This window comes from Solenopsis invicta, chromosome 7 (genome assembly GCF_016802725.1).
Source record: "Solenopsis invicta isolate M01_SB chromosome 7, UNIL_Sinv_3.0, whole genome shotgun sequence".
Classification (NCBI taxonomy): Eukaryota; Metazoa; Arthropoda; class Insecta; order Hymenoptera; family Formicidae; genus Solenopsis; species Solenopsis invicta.
Window position 1 is genome coordinate 107,586 of NC_052670.1, and position 23,316 is coordinate 130,901.

Consider the following 23,316-nt stretch of genomic DNA (forward strand, 5'->3'; position numbering starts at 1 on the left):
CACTTGGACAGCTTCTTCGCCAAAAAAAGTCAGGACTTTTACGAGAGAGGAATTAAAAAAGTATTGTAAAAAATAATAGTGCATATATTACAGATTAAAATTATTTTTAACTAAAAAAATTTTTCATACAAATTTTGTTTGAAAATCCGCACGGACTTACCGCGGACACAATCCAATATATTTGATAAACAATCGTCATCAAAATAACTATGAAATCATCGACTACAAAATTGACAGATGTTCCGTATATTTTTTCAGATTTGTATAAATACTTCAAAGTAGAAAAAATAGCGTGCGATACGACAGATCCATATGTACAGACTATGAATGTCAAAAAAACGAATATAGATGGAAAATTAAAATTACAGGTCGCCCGTGCAAAGAAAAAAAATATGTTTCTCTTTTTCTACGAGTTCTTAAAAAATATTCTTAATGTTTTTGATATATAATAGAATACATATTCCCCCCCCCCTCCCACACATACACACACACACACACATACAAACCTGTTATTTGATACAGATGTTTATATAAATATATATTTATTACAATTTTCTTGTGCAGGATGTTCGATAGTATACAATAAACATCAATAGTAAGAGATCTATGTGTGGGAGGGCGATATGTGTAGATAATACACAATCTCTCGTATATAGATAGAGCAGATTAAACTAACAAGGGGAGTCGCATCGCAACCAGTGCATCACCGATTATTTTAATAAAATTTTATGGGTTTGTAGTATGCACTCACACATTTGCTACAGTAAAGCCGTAAGGTGCCAAAATTAGGCATTCTCGAGAAAATGACGATTAAATATTTCCAGCATCTATATAATACCGTTACAGAAAAACCTTATAGACCTTATAAAAAAACTAAAAGTTGTAACAAAAAAAGAGTGCATACATACCCTTAAAATTTTATTAAAATAATCGATGATGCACTGGTCGCGGCTTTTTCTTGTGAACGAAAAGGTCCTCTGCCATTTTATAAACTTCAAAAGAATCAAGAGATATTAAATAATTAAATAATAAAAATCTGCAAAACATATGCCCGCCACTTATCATTACTGGCAGAAAGATGTCCGATGGTGTGCTCTACGGACGACACAATTATTACGCGTTGCTTCTGTATGGTCAATGCAGAAGCAGCGCGTAATTTATAAACAATCAGATAGCCAAGCGTGCAGAATCAAACTTCGCGCACGGCGTACTATCAACTTTTAACGACAGAGTGACAACAAATTGCATACAATGTCTGTATTACCCGGTGTTGTCGACAAACTACCGTCAAAAATAAAACAAAGCCTGTTGGCCATGCTTTGTCGGCAGATTGGCCGCAGAAATCGAGCACGAAATGCAACTCATACTTGTTTTTTGCCATTAGTCTGCCGTCACATTGCCCGCACGCCTGTATACATCAGTGCAGATCCTGCTCGATTTTTGCCACCAATCTGCTGACATAACGTGTCAACACACGCTTTGCCGACAGATGCCAAGCTTATTGCGGACACGATGACTATGAATCTGCTGCCACCGTGGGCGCATTTTGCTATCGAGGAATTCTCGATCGTATCTCGCCCGCGATGCTTGCTTGCGTATCTGTGAGCCGAGACCTTTGAGCGAACTATTTGATATTTTTTAATATCTCATTCAATATTTCAAAGTTTGCAAAGTAGCAGACAACTTTTCTACTCATTGTCAGTTTAACCCGCTCTATTTATGAGAGATAGTATGGTTACCGAACATATCCTGTATATATAAGTGTGTACTTGTGCACACTTTAATATATTATAATTTTATTATAATTTTTATTTATCCAATAAACAGGTTGGTATCAATTATCGTAATCTCTTTTTTTAACTTGAGTTAATTACTTGAAATTATTCTTTTATGAAAAATAATGTTTCTAGTTTGTCTATTCTGTTCCAATTGTGTATAAATAATTTAATAATTATTATATTCTTATTGTTTGTATTTATGGAAAATGTCAGTATTACAACAGCAATTCACTACGGTGAATCTTCCATGCAAAATTCTTTGGAAATGATTATAAAGAAGAAGATTGAAATTGTAATAGCTTTACGCCAGTAAAAAATATAGCACAGAAAGAGAAAGAGAGAGAGAGAGATTCATCCAATATTCGCAAATTTGCTTCAAAAACATTCTATCTTAGAATTTGTTTGAAAATTCTAATATCAAATAGTAGGGTTGCTGAATTGTCCGTCTGTAAACAAATGATGAATGCAGTTTGCAAACTTGCAACTAAATTAACACTTTACGATCCGCTATCGGCATAATACTGTCGCGATATAAGAATATTAATCTTATTTAAAAACAAAATATTTTAACTTTCATAATAATAGTGCTTTTATAACGCCAAGTGTTTACGATAAAAAGTCGGATCAATTCGTATCATAGCGGTATCATAATTTGTATCAGTCAGATAATGCAACGATTATTAATATATACGTGGACTGTAAAATGTTAATTATGTTAATACAAAACCAATAAAATTATCATAAAATTAATTTAATTATTATAATATATTATGTAACACAATTTTGGTTGCTCTATAACAGTTTTTGATTTATGGCAGAATTTACTCTAAATAGATTATTTTAAGATCTATCTGTAGACTTTTTGTATGTTTCAGGATTTATCGCACAACCAGGACACGTATGCAATATCTCGTGAATAAATATTTCACAGTCTAAACAAAATGTTTGATTACACTTTCCGCATGTATATACCTAGAAAAAAATACACATGATATTCTTGACGTAATATCTAAAATGTTCAAACATTAGCTAAATTGATCTCTTCTGTGATTGGAAACTGCCCAATATTATTTATTTCAATTGTATTATATCATGTTATATGTTGGAAAATTTAAAACATGTTATTCTTTGCTAAACATTTGTCCAATTTTTCACAAGCTTTGATACAAATTTTCTATAAATTTTATAATAGTGTATAGAAGGAATTACATTACCTTTTTATCTTTTTGAGCAAGAGCTTTTTGACAGCCAAAGCAAAAAGAATGATCGCTCTCAGATGCAATTTCTTTAAAAGGATCAACAGGAAATAGATAATGATACGATCGTGCTAAATGTGGAGCAGATACCAAAGTAAGACCACAAGCTCTACATTCCACGGGAAGCTCACAATGTTTACTGAGACATTGAGGACAAAGATAGCCAGTAGTCATAAGTTTAACCGGCTCATCGGAATTTTGTGCATGGCTGTAAAAAAAATAGAAAATACATGCAAACATAGTAAAAATAAAATAATCAAAATACCAGTCAAACATGAATCTGATAAAACATGTTATTCTGATTCGTACACTTACCACATACACACTGTCATAGATGTATCTGGTGCACTAGAATGTAAAGCATGATGAGGAAACCCCATTTTTACAAGCGCTGCATCTAATCGTGTTGCAGCAGGCGGAGGATCTATATGTGCATTCAATTGCTCCTTGTAATGCTTATCATCGAGCGCAACGCTGTGTTCGCCACCGGTGAGATTCGCCATTCGTTTACAGATGTACAATTCAGCGGCCAATCCTATTACGCTACACCTAATACCATCCAATTTCATATTCTAAAACAAACGCAAAATATTGAGAAAGATATATATATTTTCTACATTACCACACACGCACACAGTTTACTGAGTGAATGAGTGAGTGAGTGAATGAGTGAGTGAGTGAATGAGTGAGTGAGTGAGTGAGTGTGAGTGTGAGTGTGTGTGTGTGTGTGTGTGTGTGTGTGTGTGTGTGTGTGTGTGTGTGTGTGTGTGTGTGTGAGAGAGAGAGAGAGGGGGGCATACTCGAATCGTTTCATTAATGTCTCCAGGATCACATGTAGTCAAGGCTCCTATGATTACCAATATTTCTTTACTAGCGTGAGACGGTAATAATTTTAATAACTTTGTAGCTAATTCTAAAGAATTTTGCAAAGAAGGTTCGCCGCCTACTGTAGTTTGTTGTAACACTTGCAATTCCTATAAAATAGATGGTAAGATTAAGATATAAAGGGATGCAAAATATTCAGGATATGGGAATAAAGTAACAAAATTAATTACCTTAATATGCTTCTTTGAGTTACCAGCCAAATCACTAACTTTCTCAGCTCTTTTGTTTCTAGTTATAATTACACCTAATTGACTTATGGGATTTTGATAGAAAAATTCTTCGATAAAGTCTTCCAAAAGCTTAAGAGAAATATAATAATTAAATATTAATTATTTAATAATTAAATAATTTATAATTTAATAATTAAATATTAATTATTTAATAAATATATACTCTAGTTAAGATTATATAAATTATATACTTAATGCATCACACCTACAGGAAAATCATTATGGTGTTGTACATGTATTCTTTAGCCATACCTTTAGAGAGCATAGAAAGCGGGTTGGCTTCAAATCTTGACTGGACATGGATTCGGAAGCATCTAAGATAACATAGAGATGCCTCATCATTCCTAGCCTGGCACCTTGTTTTCTTTCCAACTGACGTTTTCTCTTAGCATTGTGAATAATATCTGCGACGGAAGCTTCCAACAAGCCATGGTCATCTTCCTTGATCGCTTCCCTACAAATCCCAAACAATAAGTAATACAATTGTATTACGGATCGTTACGTTACATCGATAAAAGAGAGATATAAAAGTTTTATTTAGATATTTTAATTTGCTATTAAATGTGTACAGATATGTAAGGGATAAAAAAATACATACCACGTCTTTTCATAACCAGTCTCCCAACGGTACTCTTTTTCCTCGGACTCTTCCTCCGCCATTTATTTTTCGAGACGAACTATTTAACATACGAGTGAAAGAGGAAACGATCATTACAAGGATAAAAAATAAAAAATGAGTATACGAATTAATTTTATGCGCGTCTGCGTACACGTAATTGCGTGACTTGTTGCAAAAGAATATTTGTTTATACCGCGATAAATGTTAACATTTTAAAGCGAATCTTCGAAGATTATCGCTGAATCTTGGATGATAAAAAAAAGAAGACGATAAGATTCATGTGGTTTGTAAGTCGTAACCGCACGCGCTACGTTACAACGGCCGATCCAGCATTCCTGTAGCGGAAGCATCGTAGAATGGATCGAAGAAGAGTTAAAAGATTAAAGCTTGATGACTGGTTCTCGCGTCAGAGGTTGAAAGCAAAGAGATTTGTAAAAACTCGATTCAATTGCGAATAGAAGGTAAGCTCAGGCACGAAATAAAATTCAGTATATCGCAACCAATCGATATATCGAATAGTTTTTGCAAATATTTCCGCGTTTCGCGGTATATCGCGTGGATTTTAATAAGTTACCCGCGAAAATCCGTGCTCCGGATAGGTTGACGCGAGAGTCGTGGCAAGCGGCGGGAAAATGCTCTCCGATGCTCTCCACCGCGGAGAGCAGAGAGACAGCAGCGTCGTTCTCACCTGACGAGACTCTCTTGTGCACAGTGCGAGCCCGAATGTCCCGAAGTAGTTGCCGAATGTCGGAGTGTTCCTGGTGGCCTGGGTGGCGGGTGGCCTGGTGCCACACCACGGAGCGAGTCTGATCGAACTATCGGAGTCGAAACTATCGGAACACGTCGAAACATAGCATACCGGTGCATACCGGAACCGGGCACTGATGCACTGAGGCAGCCGGGAGCCGGGAGCCGGGAGTCAGGGTGGCAAGGCAAGATTGCATGCCGGGCACGGGTAGAGGGCAGCCAGTGTATGTGACCGGGGGCAGAGACGTGAGACGGCGGTGGACGGCGGGCCTGGGACGGGTGATCTGGGGAGACCGGGGAGACGGGAGCAGACGGGAGGCCGCCGCTACCTACTACCGCCGCCGCCGCCGCCGCCGCCATGGCGCCACTGTCGGCCGACGCGATCGCTCACGGTCGCTGTGCTGTTTTCGTTCCGTCTTGCGCGACGACCAGCAATTTTCCAGGCTGAGAACAATCTAGCCGTTCGCCAGTTTCGTTGCATGTAAGTCAATATCGCCGATTCGCTTTCGCGACCGTAACGTTAATCGCGTTCACGCGTGCTCCCACGAGGTGTTCAGAAAGCGTTCACGTAAAGACAGGAAGTGAGTAGCTCGTAGAGAAGTCGCTCGGCGACGAGAGCCATCTTTGACGAGCATCGGCTTGCTCGCGAGAGACAGAGGAGTCGTCGAGCTTACCTCGACGACAGCACCGCGCGCGCGGTACCGCTGGTGACGACGATGACGATGACTACTACGACTACGACCACGACCACCGCTACCACGACAGCGACGACACTAATAATGATAACGATAATTATAATTACGACTTCTATAGTAACGATGATAAAGAGAACGGCGCCAGTGCAGCCGGCAACCGGATACCGGTCTTGAATCTTTCGATTGAAAAATATTCTCGCTCGTTAGTAACGTGAGATTTGAGAAGATGCCGCCGCTCGATGGGACGATGGCGGGAACAAGTGCGCGCGAGTGTTGACTCTTCGTCGTCCATAACTCACGCGTCTTCGCCTGACTCTCTTTCTCTCTCTCTCTCTCTCTCTCTCTCTCTGGTCCCGTTTACAATCGCGCATCGTGTCGTACGTCCTACGCCCAGTCGTCTCGACACTCTCGACTTATGCTTTGCCACTGTGCGGGAATACGTTTAATTTAAATGTTATTAACGACGGACAATCTTGAACGTAACTCTGGTTAGACTACACTTCTATCGCGCGTGATACGCGAGAGCGAGGTGCGTGTACGAATCGCCGTGTTTGCCCTGGTAGAAGCAAATACCTCTTTCTTAGAAAGAAAAAAAAGGGGGAGAAAATGCATCGCCTTGCGCTTTAGAGTGCGCTTCGCTTTTCTCGTCACGGAGCGCGAAATTTGGCTCTTTTGGCCACTTCCCGCGTGACAGATTTATTTTTTTTTTTAATTTTTTCGTTTTTTTCTGCCTTCTCTCGCTTTATCTATCTATCTATCTCATACCTCTCCTTCTTGTTCTTTTTGTCATTGATAGTACGTGCATTCCATGCAGAAGCTTCTTATTTCTTGAAATTGTCTATTAACGATGCTGTTATTTAATTTTTAGAAGAGAGATTGTTAAACAAGTTTATACAAAATGGAAGGAGACGATGGCCCTTCAGCCATCGGTAACAAACCCACTGTCATTAAAGGTAATTGTTATTCAAATCGTTACATTTTCAGATTTTACATTATTCAGACATCAATTTAAAGATTTTTGTTTGATGAAAGACCATATACAAAAGATGAAATAATAAATATTTTATCCTCTTTTATATTTTGTTAAAATCTTGAATCGTTCCCATGTCATTTTCAATTTCTTTTCTGCTTTATCAGCGGCACAAGAGGAGATGGGACGGTTAGATGTACTGGTATGTGGACAGTGTCATTCTGTCTTTCATTTTATGGAAGAGTTTCAAGAGCATCGTACAAAGGAAGGAGTCTGCTCCAAAGCATCACATTTTCGTGAACTTAATGACGTTTGTATCTATATCTTGAATTTTTCAACTCTTTACACAAACAACATCTGTAACATGGTAAATGATTACTGTCAGTGTGCTATAAAGTTTGATTTATTTGTAGAATGGACAAAAAGCACAGGTATGGGCATTTTTGTTATGGAAAAATACACAAGTTCAACAAGAAGGTTCGGACAAGGATACGCCTAGTCCATGGAAATTATATCAGAAGTGGTGCGAGATGGATACTCATGTGAAGGAAACGTGGGTCACTGCAGGGAAAACTATACAAACTTTTACAAAAATTAGTAACGCAAAGATGCAGGATACTCCGATACAAATTCAATCGAGTACCAACGCCGAAGGTAAGATTGAGAAATAAGAATTCTGCACATGGAGAAAGAAAAAAAGGATGCGTATGTATTTATAAATAAGAATAAACTTTGCATCATCTATACTTTTTCCCCATTACTTTGCAGGTACCAAACCGATAATAGTTCGTAAAGTCATCAGAAATGGGCAACCAGAGGAAACGAGAGAAACTAAAAAGGATACTGTGAAATCACCGGAAATAAAAATAAACAAGAGTGAATCGATGGAAATTGAAGTGGATAAGAAAGAAAAACCGAAACCACGACTGAAGCCATCGATCAAGCCCAAAGTATTACATGTTATTTTATGTTATCTGTTTGTAAAGTTTGGCAAAATATAATTTTAATATTGTTGTTTCATTTACTTAAATATTTTTGCAGAGTAAAACTGGCAAGGCAGCTACTGAGGAAGACGCAGATTTGAGCACCGAAGAATATGTCGTCGAAAAAATTTTAGCCAAACGTTTTAATCCAAAAAAGAGGTGTTCGGAATATTTAATTAAATGGGATGGCTATTCGCAGTGGGTATATTTTCCATTGATCGCACGTACCTTTCTTTTTCAAGAGTTTGAAAAAAACGTCTTATTAAATATATATAATTTGTAGGGAAAACAATACATGGGAGTCTGCAGAGGCTGTAGCAACTTGCAAAAATATGTTGGAAGAATTTGAGCGGAATCTCGCTAAGCAAAAGGAGCTTAAAGCAGCGCAACAGCAGTCTAACACGAGAGTCGTCGGGCGTGCTAGTTTGCCGGCGCAAAAATCAGTGATAAAAGTCGAGGCTAGTAAGCCTGGACCAAGCACGGCGGCTCAAGCGGGGTGAGCGATTTTACATGTTTCAATCAGCCATTTTACAAATGTCATTACGAATGCAGTCAATTTGATGTTGCAAGATTTGTTCGTGTCACATGCTCCAACATGCTCCTCACTCCAACGCGCTTCGATACGTTTGCGGCAAACGTATTAGAGTGCTCTAGACTGAGATAAGAATATTTGAGCATTGGAGCATGCAAACGAACCTACAAATGCTTTCGACATTTGCCTAACCAATTAAAACAAAAAGTTTTTACAAATCGGTCGACGAAAAAGCATTTCTGTAGCGTCAGCTGTGCCTTGATCGCACTCTACATAATATAATTTTATTCACCATCTATAATTTATTGCAAATTATACTCAATGCAACTCAATTATGTTGCATATACGCAGACGTCCGATGCGGTCTAGTAAATCAAAAGCGATGGATCAAGTGAAGCAATGGTGTGGCTCAATGAAAGACGAGGATAACGAACGTATGTATTAATCCATTTAAACAATGTACATATTTAATACACCACAATGACATATCGCAATCGACATTAATTAATATTTCTGCAACTAATTGATGTATCTCAATTAATACTCTTGTGTGGAAATGTAGTATTGGGTAAAAGGAGAATCGACGATTCGGAAAGTGATTCGGAAGAAGGTGGAAGCAGCGCAGCGAAGAGAACGAAAGGTGACACGGGTAGCGACGACGAATGGACTGGGGAATCTGAAGATGAGAGACTGATCGGCCGTAGCGACATGATTCAACGTGCATTCAATCGCGCTAACGCGCAATCCAATGGATCCAACAGAGCCTCGATTTCATCCAGCGATCTGGCAACGTCATTGGGCTTACAATCTCCAGATGGAACGAAATCTAGCCAGCCGCCCGTTTTAGTGGCTAGCGCTAAGGGAGTTGTTAAAGTCGATCCCAAACAAATGCCGAATTTGGCTTCCGGTTTGTACGTTATGTCACGAAAAGATGGTATCATCAAATTGAACTCGTCCCCCAGTGGAAAACTAGCGGTCAAAGGATCTCCGACGACGCAAAATGTTGTAATGGTTCCAAATCGAGATAATTCCAACGTAATAAGGAAACAAGTAATCTCGACGTCGCAATCCAATTCGATGACCCCTGTAAAAGTCGTCTCGAAGATAGACGGGAGTCAAGTGGTAACGCAAATGAAAGTGGTCACCTCTAAGGCCGTTACACCAAAGGTGGGGGGCAGCGTGCAAAAGAACGAACCTATAAAGATACAACCGAAACCGGATCCGTCGCAATTGCAACAGATACATGTCGTGACTGCAGTGCCGACACCGATAACCTTGCAGCCGCGAATAACTACGGGCACGAGACCTGCTTCTGTCACGCCTCAGCGAACGGTAGACGGTCGTCCCTTGCTACCTAGACCGACATTGCGCCCGACGACGGCAACTAGCGTTCTTGGTACGATTCGCTCACCCGTCAGGGCACCGGCACCGAGACAGATTCAGACGCAAGTGACGACGCGTCCGATGTTGCAGAAGCGTACAACGACGGTTGTCGCTGGCACGCAGCACCAGCAGCAGGCTGTTTCGCCGGTTGCCGCTGGCACGGTAACGCAAATTAGGCCAAAATTTACAATGCTAGCGACATCTCCGCAATCGAAACAAGTGATCAAAACTGGTACTAGCCCAGTGCAGCAACAACAATCGCAACAGCAACAAACAAAACCGTCTCCGAAGACGTCAGTGGCTAAGACACAGTCGTTGTTATCTCCACAGCAAAAGTTATTAATGGCAAAGAGAAAAGCTCAAGAGGCAGCAGGCATAATTAAACCGGGTGGTCGTGGACTTTTGGCAGGTGCTCGTGCCGTTGCGGGACGAGGCAAGGCGAAAGTAGGTACCGAGACACCTTCGACGATAGCTCAGGCAGGAACCAAACCTCCTAAGGAAAGCAAATTAGCGGAAGGTGATGGACTTCACATGGAATTCCACGAAGTTGGCTCGGAGGAGAGCAGTAGCGAAGGCGAGCCGGATCTTCCCCCTCCTTCCGAGGCAGATGTTATCACTGCTCCAGAGCCCGACAGCCCACCGCGTCCGTTTACGTTATGCCCTCTGACGGGACGCATAATTGGGCCGGACGGTGAACCGATCGAGCAACCAGGCGAATCTGAAACACCTGGTGAAGCAACGGCAACAGCAAACTCGAGTGTGGCCAAAACAGCTACTAACGCGTCCGAAACTGTGACAGCGGACGCTACGGCTACGACTGTCGTCGCGGCCAACGCCCATACCGGTACTATTACTACCACCACCACCGCCGCCGCCGCCGCCACCGCCACCGCCACCGCTGCCGCCGCCGTCGTCGTCGTCACCGCCACCGCCGCAAACAGCACCATTACTACAGCTGCGACTACCACGATCGCTACGACTGCTGCTGCCGAATTGGTTTTACCCTCCCTTGACTCGCTCACCGAAAGCGGTGGAATTATGAGAGTCGAGATGAGTCCCGGCGGAACAACCGGCACTATCGTCCAAGCCAGCGAAACGGCACAGATTAATCTGTCGAATGTAACGATACCTGCACCCGATTTACCTTGTTTGGACGATACCGCTTCTACAGTAGCGGCGACCGTATCCACAGCAACACCTTTGACAGAAACCGTTGCTCCTAGCTCTGCTGAAACATCGATTACTACGGCATTGTCGACAGTTCCGACAACGTCTACCGTTACTATGTCTGTGACATCGACAGACGTTAAAAACGATGAAAAGATCTCGGAAGAGAGAAAAGCAACGACGGACGACGCGTCCAATCTGGTTACTATAGCCGACCACGCCGGCGTCGTCTATCAAGTCGCGGGCCAAGGCGAGGATGGACAGACTCTCCTCGTGACACATGCCGATGGTGAGCAACAATGTGTATACGTCACCACCGAGCAGCAAGGAGACGATGGCTCGGTCTTAACGTTGGACCATGCAGTCGCCGAAGCTGTAGCACAACTGATCCCTGATCAAGTTAATCTCACGCCCCAGTTTTACGTAAAGGAGGATGGAACAGAACCGACTGAAAATTCAATGGTCATGTCTATAATGGATAACGCGAATGCGACCGATGTAACTGGGACTCAAGAGGATAACGATGGACAGGCACAAGTTATAGCTCAAGTTGTACAAGCCGAAGAACCCACTCCAGGTAACAATCTCTCTCTCTCTCTCTCTCTCTCTCTCTCTCTCTTGCATTTAAGATAAATCAAATTTATCTTGTAGATCGATTAAATTTTACAATTCTTATTTCACGCAGCACTTTTAACATTTACGAAAACGACTTTTTTTTAATATGAAATTAATGCATGTGCGACTATAGAGTACTGATTTTTATTGATCAGAATATATCGATAAATCGAATAACAATACCGAATTATTTGTTTCGATATAATAATGATTACTTCAACCGGACGAACTGTTTCCGTGTAACGATTATACTTGAACCGATTTCCAAATCGAATACTTTCACGCACAGCCCTAATATTTAATATATCCTATTCCAATTGCCATCTGATATCTCTCCTTTTTATAGGTGGAACCAGGAGGGTAGTTCTCCTCTTACCAGATGGAAATTTAATGATGACCGAAGTGGATGAAGAGCAATACGCTGCTCTGGAACTTGATAAGTGAACACAGATATCATTTTGCGCATATGCTAATAAAATCCAATGGCAATGCATCGAATTGCATGTTACGCGCATATTGTACGTTTAAAATGTGATCGTAAATTGTATATATGTAAGAACGTTCACTTCGTACAATTGCACATTGATAACATCTTAATATTCAGTGACTAAAATAGATATTGTAAGGCGAAGAGATAGCTGATATAATGTAAAAAAAGATCAGCACCAAGAAAAATCTAAATTTTAGATTAAATAAAAAAAAAGAAATGTGTTTATACATACATACGTTTATACATATATATGTGTATGTACATATGTATGTATGTATGTGTGCGTGTTTTGTGTGGAGGGGAGGGGAGAGTGCATGTGTATATGTACACACATACATATATATGTATAAATGTCTTACTGTAAAACAATTTGCAGACATCTCCATTTTTGTGTTGAACTCTTATAACATCGGATAGCACAGCGAAACACAAAGATATAAAATCAATACTTTTAATGCAGTGATATCATTATAGTATGTGCGGCAACGTAAGCATTGTATTTGTAGAATAGTAAAGTATAATATGGGATTTTATATTTTCCAATCAATAATAAGCTTTGGTAAACAAAAATTTTATTCCATACATACAAAGTCCAAGGTGATGATACGATACGGTCATGTCAGATGCACCTGTGACATAAATTGGATTCATTCAATTAATATAAATATAAAGCAAATATAAAGAATACTGCATTACTATTTATCAAAACGCAAATTTCTTTTTCTTCATTTTATCTCAAAGGTGCACGAGTATGACTAAAATGATGTATTTTCTATATGAATTATGCTGTCTGATAGTTTATGTATGCCATATTTGTTTCGTGATCGTAACGTATGGTTTTATAACAAATTTGATTGGATGCATTAATGTGCGTTGCAAAGGTTTGAAAGTGGCATAACGTTAAATCATTTGAAAATATAATATAAGCATTTTTATTGACGACGAAAAATTTGAAGGAACGGAGTTGCAATGTATAAAATCTATTAAATGCAATAAATGATTTTGATAATGAGCATCTCTCGCGCAGATCGAATGCACTCTGCGTAATGTATATAAATTTATGTTGGGACACCCTTAAATATTAGCTAGGTCTCTCTCACACACACACATACATACACACACTAATGCATCCAGCCAATTTTGCTATTGCATTACATGGACTGTGTGTGCTTATCTATAGAATAAATAAGTGCACTCTAATGAAATACACTTATAATTTCTGAACCTATAAAGCTTATAAAATACAATGTTGTTGAACGGAGTATCTCGATTTGCGTTCCATCATTAAACCCGTTCTTATTTGAGTAGTTGCAGGTAATCCTGTAAGATATGCAAAATAGTTATGACGCTGTCACGCACGGAATAACTGATAATAAAAATTTAATCCCGACATACTATTTATATGATATATATTGTACGAAATAAATAATTGTAATTCTCTCATGCGAAATCTATTTGCGATTCCTGCAATGAAAATGAACGTGGTTCTAATATTTTCCTTCTATTCCTTTCTCTTTTCTGGTTTTTTTTTGTTTTTTTTTTTTTTTTTTTTTTTGTTTTATAAACAATTTTAACCAAAAAAGATGGGAAATGACGTCCTACATGCCGACAATGTTTTATTTTTACTTCGTGTGTTTAGAATATTTAGAATACGCTGGAATATGTCATATGTTTAATTATCAAGTCCATCACGCGTATAATCCCATTGATATCGTTTTTAACATGTAATAAACGTAAAATTGTAACTTTTTAAAAAATTAGTCTATTTTCAAAACGTTACCCTACAACAAACCCTATTATCAAAAACCTCTACCTTATCTATAATCCTCATGACATGACAAATTTTCATGCCAGGTATATTAAAAAATTTCTATTTTTTTGTTATATTTCTCTCAATGACTTTTGAATATTAATAGCTCAAACTAATTATATGTTACGTATCACATTTATTATCTTTATCGTCCTCAGAAAAGTCGACTCGCACACAATTCCGTCGTCAGTTAGACGACCAAAGAAAAGTAGAAGCTCAAAAACAAAATTACAAAAAACGGTCTTAATTGCAATCCCTAACTCCGTGGAATTTCGCAACTATGAGTCGAATAAATTATACCAGGTATGCATTATGGAAAGTAATTTTTTAAATAATGTTCGATTCCTCCCTTCCCCCTCTTTCTCTCTTCCCTTTCCCGATCTCCCATTATAGAAAGTTGTGATGCTACAAAACGCGAGCAATTCTTCAACCAGATTCCAATTGACGGCAAGACCCAATTATTCTCAATTTACTATCATGGTTGACCCTAAAACACAAACGGGGAGTATCATTCCAGGGATGTACGTAAAATTAATTATTTTCTTTCGTTGCAATATCTTGGATGAACCCGAAGAAACCTTAGTAATAAATGTACAACAAGGACGTCCGGTAATTATTAAATTACGTGGATATCGAGATCCGCCATTATTCAGAGGTAATTAAATTTAATTTTATTACGATAAACTCTTTGGAACACGTACATGTTGCCTATACGAAAAGTATGCTATACATATAAATATACATGTAAAGTATAGAGGATAAAATTAATACGATATCGTAAAAAAAAAATATTGTTACATTTTCACAGTGATTAATATCCCCTATTTCCAACATCCACCAAAAGAATTGCCAACAGTTGTGAGAAACACCAAATGGATTATAGAAATTCCACATCGACAAACGAATTCTTGTGAGGAAGTACAGCCCAATTTTCTAATTTTTAATTTAACATTCTTGAAATAATATTTGTGTGATAACACAAATGCTTCTTTTAATTAAAAAGGTAATTGAAGAAAGCTTACAGTCTAGCGATACATATAGGAGCGCATTAAACACATCTACAGAAAGTATGACGCGATATAGGAAGTCGAAGAGCCTTGATTGTGGTGAGTGTCTCGTAGGCGAACAAGTTACTTTACTCTTGATGATTAAAAATGTCGGTGGTGAGGGAAGATTCTTCATTATGAGCGAAATAGATTGGTGTTCGATGCACATCGAGGTAAAATTACTTTGTTACTATAGTACAAGAATAGTAGCCATCGTCAATAATAATTAAATAAAAATATGTTTCTATTTCACATTAGGACGTTACTAAAAATAATATGCTGATTTTACCATCTTTCGCCATATGGCCAGTGTATTTTACACTCAAACCACAAGAGCACATATATTTGTATCTCTACTTCTTTCCTGATGCTCACGGAATGCATGTAAATTTATAATCTTGATGAAAAAGGAAAAAAACTTGATAACTTTATCTTTATCAGATAACTCCCCCTGCTTTTCTTTTATACCTCTTTTCTTTTTTTCTCTAAAATTAGATAGAAACATTGTATGCGATTTGCAACAATTGTTCCGTGGTAACGACAGAGATCATTGGAGATGGAGTTATGTATAAATGAATAGAAATAGAATGAGAGATGTACTCATTCGCTGCGCTTACAGAAATACCGTCAAGTACCATTAAATACCACTAATTATCGTTTTACTGTATCTATATGTAATTAGAAACAAAAAGAGTTAGAAACACGATGTTAGAAATACAAAAAAAGGGCACGTAGAAAAGTTCGATTTCCAAAAAAAGAAATTTCTCGCGAGAAGGCTTTTTTCTCTTTTTCTTCAATCACGTTCGTTTTTTTTTTTCCTTTTTACAACTCCATATACTACTTTCAAACTTCTTTTCTTTACTATTGAATTACTTGCGAAGAAAATGACAATAATTGGTTTTAGATTTCAGATCTCAACCCAGAATATTATAGAAATTTGTCGTCTTTCTCAATGAAGACACTTTATTAAAGTAAAGTATAATACAGGAATGGTATACAGTCTCTTGATGAATTGCATTACCTCAGGAATATTTTTTCAAGCATGCAATAAAAAATCCAACAAAATCACTTTCAGGACCAAATCTACATACTTTCTTTGCATCCTCATTCGTTAAACCATCTATGACATATCCCTGAATGCCATATTTGTCTGTTTTTATTTCATCTTTAACAGATTCTAATTTCAACTTTGGAAATTGCTTCAATGCCCAAGCGATAATTCCTTCGTTCTCTGCTATTGTGACAGTACAGGTACTATACACCAATGTCCCCCCTGGTTTCAAAAGACGAACGGCCTGTAGAAAAATATGTACTTGAAACTTGTAATAATATACGTACATGTATAGGGGAAGGTAGGACGAGACGGGATAATTAAGGTTTAATGATGAATAAAAGCCCAATTTTCATAATCAACAAATCATTTTGTTAATTTCTTTGGATATCAATCTTTCAATATAACTCTATAATCATTAAATTAAATCTTCCAAGATTATAAACTTTATTTTAAAAAAATAAAAAAATAAAAAAAAGCATTTCTCCCCATCTTGTCCCACAGGTGAGGTAAGACGGGGTATCTCCATGGGATACACTTTAAAAGTGAAAAAATAAGATAAAATCATAAGAAAATTGTATAAAAAAAAAGAATATTATAAATTATGATCTAACTCAATAACGCAGCTGTCTACTCTTCGCTCGTGGGTAACTTTCAACGATCAAAGGATCACATCTAACGCGTATATGCTCGATCGTGTTAATTCCTGCATTCCTGGAATCGCACGATCCCCAAGGAATTCCCATTAGGGATATAGGCGATGCAGCGGCGCGTATCGATACTTTTACCGTACCGCCAATCTCTGCGAGATGCGGAAGAAACGCCGTCGAATCAGGAAGTACGTGAAAGTATCGATGCTTTCCGCTGTATCGTCCATTCTTTTGTACCCCGTCTTGCCCCCCATCTTTTCCTAATATATCGCAAATGCTTTTATATGACAATTTGTTTACTTACAACAGAAAAGAGACTTCGCTGCAGGGGAATATAAGAACGAAGTTGCGCCGATGTGATTGTATTGTACAATTGCGGTCTTTGACCTAACGCGCTGCATGGGGTATCTAAGAGAATACGATCGAAATAATTTTCTTCGAATGGAGGTCCGTCATCGGTATGGACGAAACTGTGCTCGCGTGCAATGACAGCCTTTGTAGCATCGTAACAAAATATTTTTATGTTTCTATCATTGCATTTTTCCTTAAATCGTCTTACTTTACCTGGATTTTTCTCCAGAGCTATTATTGTACCCTGGAAATTATATCACACAACGATAATTAAAAATCAATGAATAAATTATCTATTATGTTTTTTTACATACATTCATTGGTTTTTTTTTCTCCAATCATTCCATGAAACATACGAGAGTATGGACGCGCTTACTCCCCAATATTTAAATCGAAAAGTTAATATAATAGTAGAGTGACGTTATACGCGAATTGTCGCGCATAATTGTGTAACAAAGACCCCCCTTTTTTCTTTTTTAAACCACTTACCTGTCCTTTCATAAGTAGGGAAATATGCGTGGTTTTGTTACCAGGTGCAGCACACATGTCCAAAACCGTTTCATCAGGTTGAGGATTTAAAACTAGGCTACATATAATAGATGGCAAATTTTGCAACAGTGCATGTGGTCGCAAAGATTCATCATTTATATTAAATTGCGGAATTCGTGAGATTACATCAGTCATAATTATTGCAACACCACTGAAAGATAAAATTTAAAATGTAAAAGGTTTAGCTTAAAGTTTTAACTTTTACGAGATATCTACAAATTAGACGTAAGAGTTTTTTCAACGATCGTGATGTAAATAATTAAGCCAGCCTCCAAATTCGTGCATACTGGAAATTATTGCGTACCATGGATTTCTTGATACTTTGCAAAATAACTCTTTTCTTGTTTGTCGAAGAATGCCATTACCTAAATATGCCTTGTTGCTATTTGCATATGGTTTGATCAAACCTTTCTTACATTGCCCAGTGACATCAGCGAAAACGCTGACTTTAGTATTAATGATTAAACCTATAAATAATTTAACAAATTTAATTTAATACGAGATACTCTCATGGATAATTATAGAAAGAATTCTACGTGTAGAAAGACCATTTTACCATTTGGCATTCCAATAATGCCAGGAGCATAAACGTGAGATCCTCTTAGCACAGCTGCACCACAAATAGCGTCAACGATAATTTCATCTGGATATCTCCTCAAATCAAGAGATACCAATGAATCCCAACTGTCGACTGCAACTATTCCATTTGGAAGATCAGGTAAGACGTGAATAGATGGATCTGGTTTGTCATCCTAACATAATACGTCGTATATGTAAGATTCTCTTGTAAAAAAAATACCCACCTAAATTAATAGAAATGTTCAAGTATACCCAGGACGAAAGGGGCAAATCACGCGTTTCTTTTGAAATTAAAAAGTTTGGAGAATAATTAGCAATATGTTTTGAAATTACAAGAAATATTATATTTAAGTACCTAGACTGTGATTTAACTAAAAAGAAAAAAAAACAAATAACTAATGGATCGATAACTTAATTTTTATTAGAGCAAAAGAATAAATATTGAAAATATTTAAATTATTAAAATATCATCATTATTGTTATAGTATATAAGAAATTTTGTCTCTTCAATGTACCTGCTTCAATGCTTTGCGTAAATTATCCAAATCGTTCGTATAATAATCCGTAAAACGATCTAATCTATAAATGCTTTTCTTAGGTGCTGTGCACATCCATTTACAAAGAGCGTCGATTTTTTCCTACAATTTTTTTTCATTTTCTTAATAGAAAAATATTTGATTTCGTATGATAATCAATGATAGCAAAATCAAATTTCTATTGATTATCAAATACCTGAATTTCAGACTGTTGTAAATATTCACCGTGAGTCGTCGCTTTTTTCAAGTCTGCTATCAATTCATCACGTATTGCAGATTTATGTTTAAAGGGTGTTTCCGGAAAACCATGTGATAACTCCTGTAATGACATGACCTCTTTTCTTTTCCTTTTCTTTATTTGGCTTAAAGCAAAATCTTAATAAATCTTGGTAATTTCTTTGTCCTCTGTTACCGAGCAGTAGTTGAGCATCCAATAGGGTATAATCGTCACAGTATGTATGTCGCTACCTACAATTTATTTAATATAGCGTGTATTCTTTAGATCCAATACATGGAGAATTCTGAATTCTAAACATGTTCTTAATCTTTGTATCATTTGTCTTTAACATATAGTATAGGAATATGTAATTAACTAGGAACTTTCTATTTGGTTATTATGTTTGAAAGAAACGAAGAATTTGAAGACTAATTAGATTATATATGTAAACGGTTGACATTTGTAAAATTTTACAAATGTCAACCGCTTACGTATATATAAATGTTATAAAAGTTCAAATACCTATACAGCAACTAAGTCAGTTACTTATAATTGAGAAACAAAGACTCACAGTTCATACACACGTTTGTATAGGTAGAATATGACATCATCCTTTGTGAGTAACTTCCAACTAAATAAAAGTTCGTATAAACTACTTGCTTTTCACATATTTGTCATTGAATGGTGCTTTAAAATTAAAAGAAACTACTTTTACAATTATCAAAGGTATATAATTAAATTTATTCCAACACAAGTCACTACATTATAATTTATTACAGTTGTTCTTTGTACTCCATACTCGATAATGATATACTCGTTTTCAATAGTTTTGACTAATGTGCCACAAATGAAATGCCTATCTTTGCAAAAGTATCGACAACTTTGTTTAGATTTAGATCGAGTTCGCCGAGAAACTGCAAATCTCCATTAGAAATTATGTCATGCCAGAAGAAATTTGGAGGAAGAAAAACGCAAACGTCGAACGATTGAGTATCATAAAAATTTATTGGTACGTTAATGTCCCTTAATTTTTTATACACTTGTAGAAAAATGAGTGAGAAAAAAAATGTGTGTGTGTGTGTGTGTGTGTGTGTGTGTGTGTGTGTGTGTGTGTGTGTGTGTGTAGACGAATAAAACGTAGGTCAGTCAGTTATGAATCCAGTGTTTGTGTTTAAAAGGAAAGGCAAATTAATATGGTTAGAGAGGTGTTGTTTCGTGATGAAGAAACAAACATGAATGAAGATATGAAAGAAAAACTACAATTTCTTAATAAACCCAAAATCAAATTTAAATATGATCTAAACGTTCGAGCAAACAGTAAGTATAAATTCAGCATGTAAAATATTCAGTTAACATTCAGTAATTTAACTAATAAATTTTGTAGTCTGACTACAATAGTGGAAACAGATTCTACAGGTTATCACAAAATTAAGTGATTTAAATTGTTTATCCAAATCAGAAGATAATTTGGATACCGACGCTATTGTAAAAACTCAAAGAGAAAAAATGGAAAGAGTATAGACCTGGTGGCAAATATTTTATGAATAAGCAGTATATCATGTTAAATAAAATTACAGAATTTAACTTGTCCAATGAGGTAACGGGAATAATTAAGCTGAAAGACAAGGTACATTCTGAACATGTTGATAAAATCCAAATTGCATCTGATAAAAAAAATGATTCCAAATTGTCAAATGTTGAAACGTCTGTGAAACAGCTTTATATCAAAGATAGTAATTAAATTGGAAACATGTACTCCATGTGGCAAGAGGTAATAATAAATTGTTGAAATAACAAATCGATATATTGATAAAGGTAAACAAATGATATTATATCATTTTCCTTCCATTTGATCCATCAGAATCTGATTTGGAAAGATAGCAATGAAACGTAGAGATTGTCCAATGACATGTTACACAGAATGCAGGATTCAAGTTAATTCCATATGTACAAAGAAAAGAAAGCAATACAAATGATAAGTCTGCATTATTACCACATAAAATAATAACATAACTTTTTATATAACTGTCTCTAGTATTTCAGGTTATCATAAAGTAAAAAAGGACTAATTTGGAAATATAGTAGCAATCTCAAACTTAATTAAATCTTTCAAGATTACTTTGTTATTTTATAAGCATAAGGATATTGAAACATTTGTTAATATATATACTAATTATTTGTGATATACCGTTATGTTAGAGATATCAAATTTATAGCATGGTCGTACATAGTTGTTACTTTCTCTCTCTTTACGCTCTATACAGTTACGTGAGATCGACCAAAAAGAATTTAATAACAAAACTCTACTTCACTTTGTATACACACATAACTCGCACAATTCTTTATCTATTGTTCTACTGCGAAAAAAATTAAAAAGAGTAGAAGATTCTATTTGCGAGGTGCTAAAGATATTATCTTCTAGCTCCACACACACACACACACACACACACACACACACACACACACACACACACAAGAGCCTAGCTGACTAGCTGTTAAACCAGGATGACCAGGATACGTTACAGAAGACGCTTATAAACACGTGTGCACGCCGGTGAGACTATGAGAATGTGAGAGAAACTGAAAGAAACTCGATCTAATCTATCGAATCAAGTGTCTAATGTAAAAAAAGGCGCGACAACTGCTAATTTCGAATTAAATTCCAAAGTATCGAGACGTCTCGACCAGTCTCGACAAGGACGATTGCCGAGTTGCTGATGACAGTTGATGACAGTGACGGCTGCTCTGGGCTGCTCTTTCATTTTCCCTGATATGTTCTTCTTCTCAACGTTAATGGTACCCGTCCCCAGTGTAACAACGTGGCGGGGACGATTTGACCATAGTAACCAAGGTATTTCTTATCTTGCTTTCAATAGTTATATGGGAAACAAAAAGACTTAAATAGGAATACAGGATATGCTTGCACAAGGAATAAGGAGGATTGCATCAGCAATCCTGACCGCGCTTTTTCACTCTATTACAAACACGCTTACTGGTACACGGCCAACCAGCGACTCACTTCCCTGATATGTAAATGTAATCGGTATCTCGCGGAGCTCACGGACTACACGAAGAATAGGTGGACTGGACAAAAAAAAACATATGCACCTCTGAAATGAGAGCCTGGAGCGGCTGAGCATCGAATCGAGAACGTGGGTCCGTTCCGTGGATCAGTGTGGCATGGTGGCAGCACTGACAGCGCATCCAAATGACGTTTAACAACGGCGTCAACTGTTTCCGTTTGTTTTCTGTTCTCCTGGGGGTCGATCATGAAACTTTTTCTCTAGGGCGGAAACATGAAAAGTGAAAAATTTCTCCATTAACTTCAATGGTAAAGATTTTCACTTTTCACGTTTCCGCCCTAGAGAAAAAGTTTCATGATCGACCCTCAGGAGGTCGATCATGAAACTTTATCCCTAAGGCGGAAACGTGAAAAGTGAAAAATTTCTCCATTAACTTCAATGGTAAAGATTTTCACTTTTCACGTTTCCGCACTAGGGAAAAAGTTTCATGATCGACTCCCTGAACTCCCTGAATTAGAGTGTGCGCACTTAAAATGAAATAGATATATATTTGAAAGTAGAGTCCTATACAGGGTGATTCAGAACGACCCATGTGTCCCGATAAAGACATATTCTTGAATAAATTCTGAGACGATTTTTCCTGTACGAAAATTTTGTCCGACGCTTACTTTTTGAATAATAAAAGGATAAAGTTAGCGAATCACGGGCCGTGTACACATGGTAGACAAAGGCGCCGCAACTCACCGTCCGACGCGGGCGCTTACTCGTGTCGGACGGTGAGTTGCGGCGCCTTTGTCTACCATGTGTACACGGCCCGTGATTCGCTAACTTTATCCTTTTATTATTCAAAAAGTAAGCGTCGGACAAAATTTTCGTACAGGAAAAATCATCTCAGAATTTATTCAAGAATATGTCTTTACCGGGACACATGGGTCGTTCTGAATCACCCTGTATAAAGAGAGAAGCGACATTGAACCCCCACCACAACCTTCAGTATCCAATTGAGTCCTCCACCGCCATTTTGGGACCGCTCTAACGTCATCAAACACCATTCGTATCATTCTACAAACAGCTGTGGTCACAATACGGCTGCTCGCATAGCCAATCAAGTATCAATCAGATTACCAATCAGAGCTTTGGACATCAATGTCGCT

General features: G+C 37.4%; 4 protein-coding genes across 15 annotated transcripts; 2 read left to right on the top strand and 2 right to left on the bottom strand.

The window, feature by feature from the left end:
• Positions 1–1,954: 1,954 nt before the first annotated feature.
• Positions 1,955–5,743, bottom strand: LOC105207825 (general transcription factor IIH subunit 2). 3 transcript variants are annotated; one of them, XM_039451975.1, is made up of 8 exons: positions 5,343–5,366; positions 4,748–4,826; positions 4,402–4,603; positions 4,090–4,218; positions 3,835–4,008; positions 3,350–3,606; positions 2,993–3,242; positions 1,955–2,750 (listed from the first exon to the last, which is right to left on the bottom strand). In XM_039451975.1, the coding sequence occupies exons 2-8, from the start codon at positions 4,807–4,809 to the stop codon at positions 2,619–2,621; spliced, it is 1,206 nt and encodes a 401-aa protein (XP_039307909.1). In that variant the 5' UTR covers positions 4,810–4,826; positions 5,343–5,366; the 3' UTR covers positions 1,955–2,618. The 3 variants fall into 3 exon arrangements, with proteins under 3 accessions (XP_039307909.1, XP_039307908.1, XP_025996689.1); XM_039451974.1 differs by lacking the exon at positions 5,343–5,366 and adding an exon at positions 4,920–5,245; XM_026140904.2 differs by lacking the exon at positions 5,343–5,366 and adding an exon at positions 5,457–5,743 and having other exon boundaries at positions 2,514–2,750.
• Positions 5,744–5,860: 117 nt separating this feature from the next.
• LOC105201953 (pneumococcal serine-rich repeat protein) lies at positions 5,861–13,800 on the top strand. Of its 3 annotated transcripts, none has more exons than XM_026140888.2 (10): positions 5,861–5,996; positions 7,079–7,163; positions 7,348–7,490; positions 7,594–7,834; positions 7,949–8,130; positions 8,222–8,361; positions 8,447–8,659; positions 9,047–9,129; positions 9,258–11,822; positions 12,207–13,800. In XM_026140888.2, the coding sequence occupies exons 2-10, from the start codon at positions 7,109–7,111 to the stop codon at positions 12,302–12,304; spliced, it is 3,720 nt and encodes a 1,239-aa protein (XP_025996673.2). In that variant the 5' UTR covers positions 5,861–5,996; positions 7,079–7,108; the 3' UTR covers positions 12,305–13,800. The 3 variants fall into 3 exon arrangements, with proteins under 3 accessions (XP_025996673.2, XP_039307890.1, XP_025996674.2); XM_039451956.1 differs by lacking the exon at positions 5,861–5,996 and adding an exon at positions 6,452–6,470; XM_026140889.2 differs by lacking the exon at positions 5,861–5,996 and adding an exon at positions 6,513–6,739.
• LOC105201970 (tRNA (cytosine(72)-C(5))-methyltransferase NSUN6) lies at positions 12,911–22,442 on the bottom strand. Of its 8 annotated transcripts, none has more exons than XM_039451971.1 (11): positions 22,248–22,442; positions 19,711–19,770; positions 19,335–19,390; positions 19,119–19,241; positions 18,902–19,024; positions 18,364–18,559; positions 18,112–18,274; positions 17,748–17,958; positions 17,212–17,502; positions 16,298–16,501; positions 12,911–13,670 (listed from the first exon to the last, which is right to left on the bottom strand). In XM_039451971.1, the coding sequence occupies exons 1-11, from the start codon at positions 22,408–22,410 to the stop codon at positions 13,647–13,649; spliced, it is 1,614 nt and encodes a 537-aa protein (XP_039307905.1). In that variant the 5' UTR covers positions 22,411–22,442; the 3' UTR covers positions 12,911–13,646. The 8 variants fall into 8 exon arrangements, with proteins under 8 accessions (XP_039307905.1, XP_039307906.1, XP_025996680.2 ...); XM_039451972.1 differs by lacking the exon at positions 12,911–13,670 and adding an exon at positions 13,883–14,647; XM_026140895.2 differs by lacking the exon at positions 12,911–13,670 and having other exon boundaries at positions 16,132–16,501.
• On the top strand, positions 14,542–15,702 carry LOC105201961. The gene is made up of 4 exons (XM_039451980.1): positions 14,542–14,815; positions 14,969–15,078; positions 15,164–15,379; positions 15,465–15,702. The coding sequence occupies exons 1-4, from the start codon at positions 14,563–14,565 to the stop codon at positions 15,600–15,602; spliced, it is 717 nt and encodes a 238-aa protein (XP_039307914.1). The 5' UTR covers positions 14,542–14,562; the 3' UTR covers positions 15,603–15,702.
• Positions 22,443–23,316: the final 874 nt, after the last annotated feature.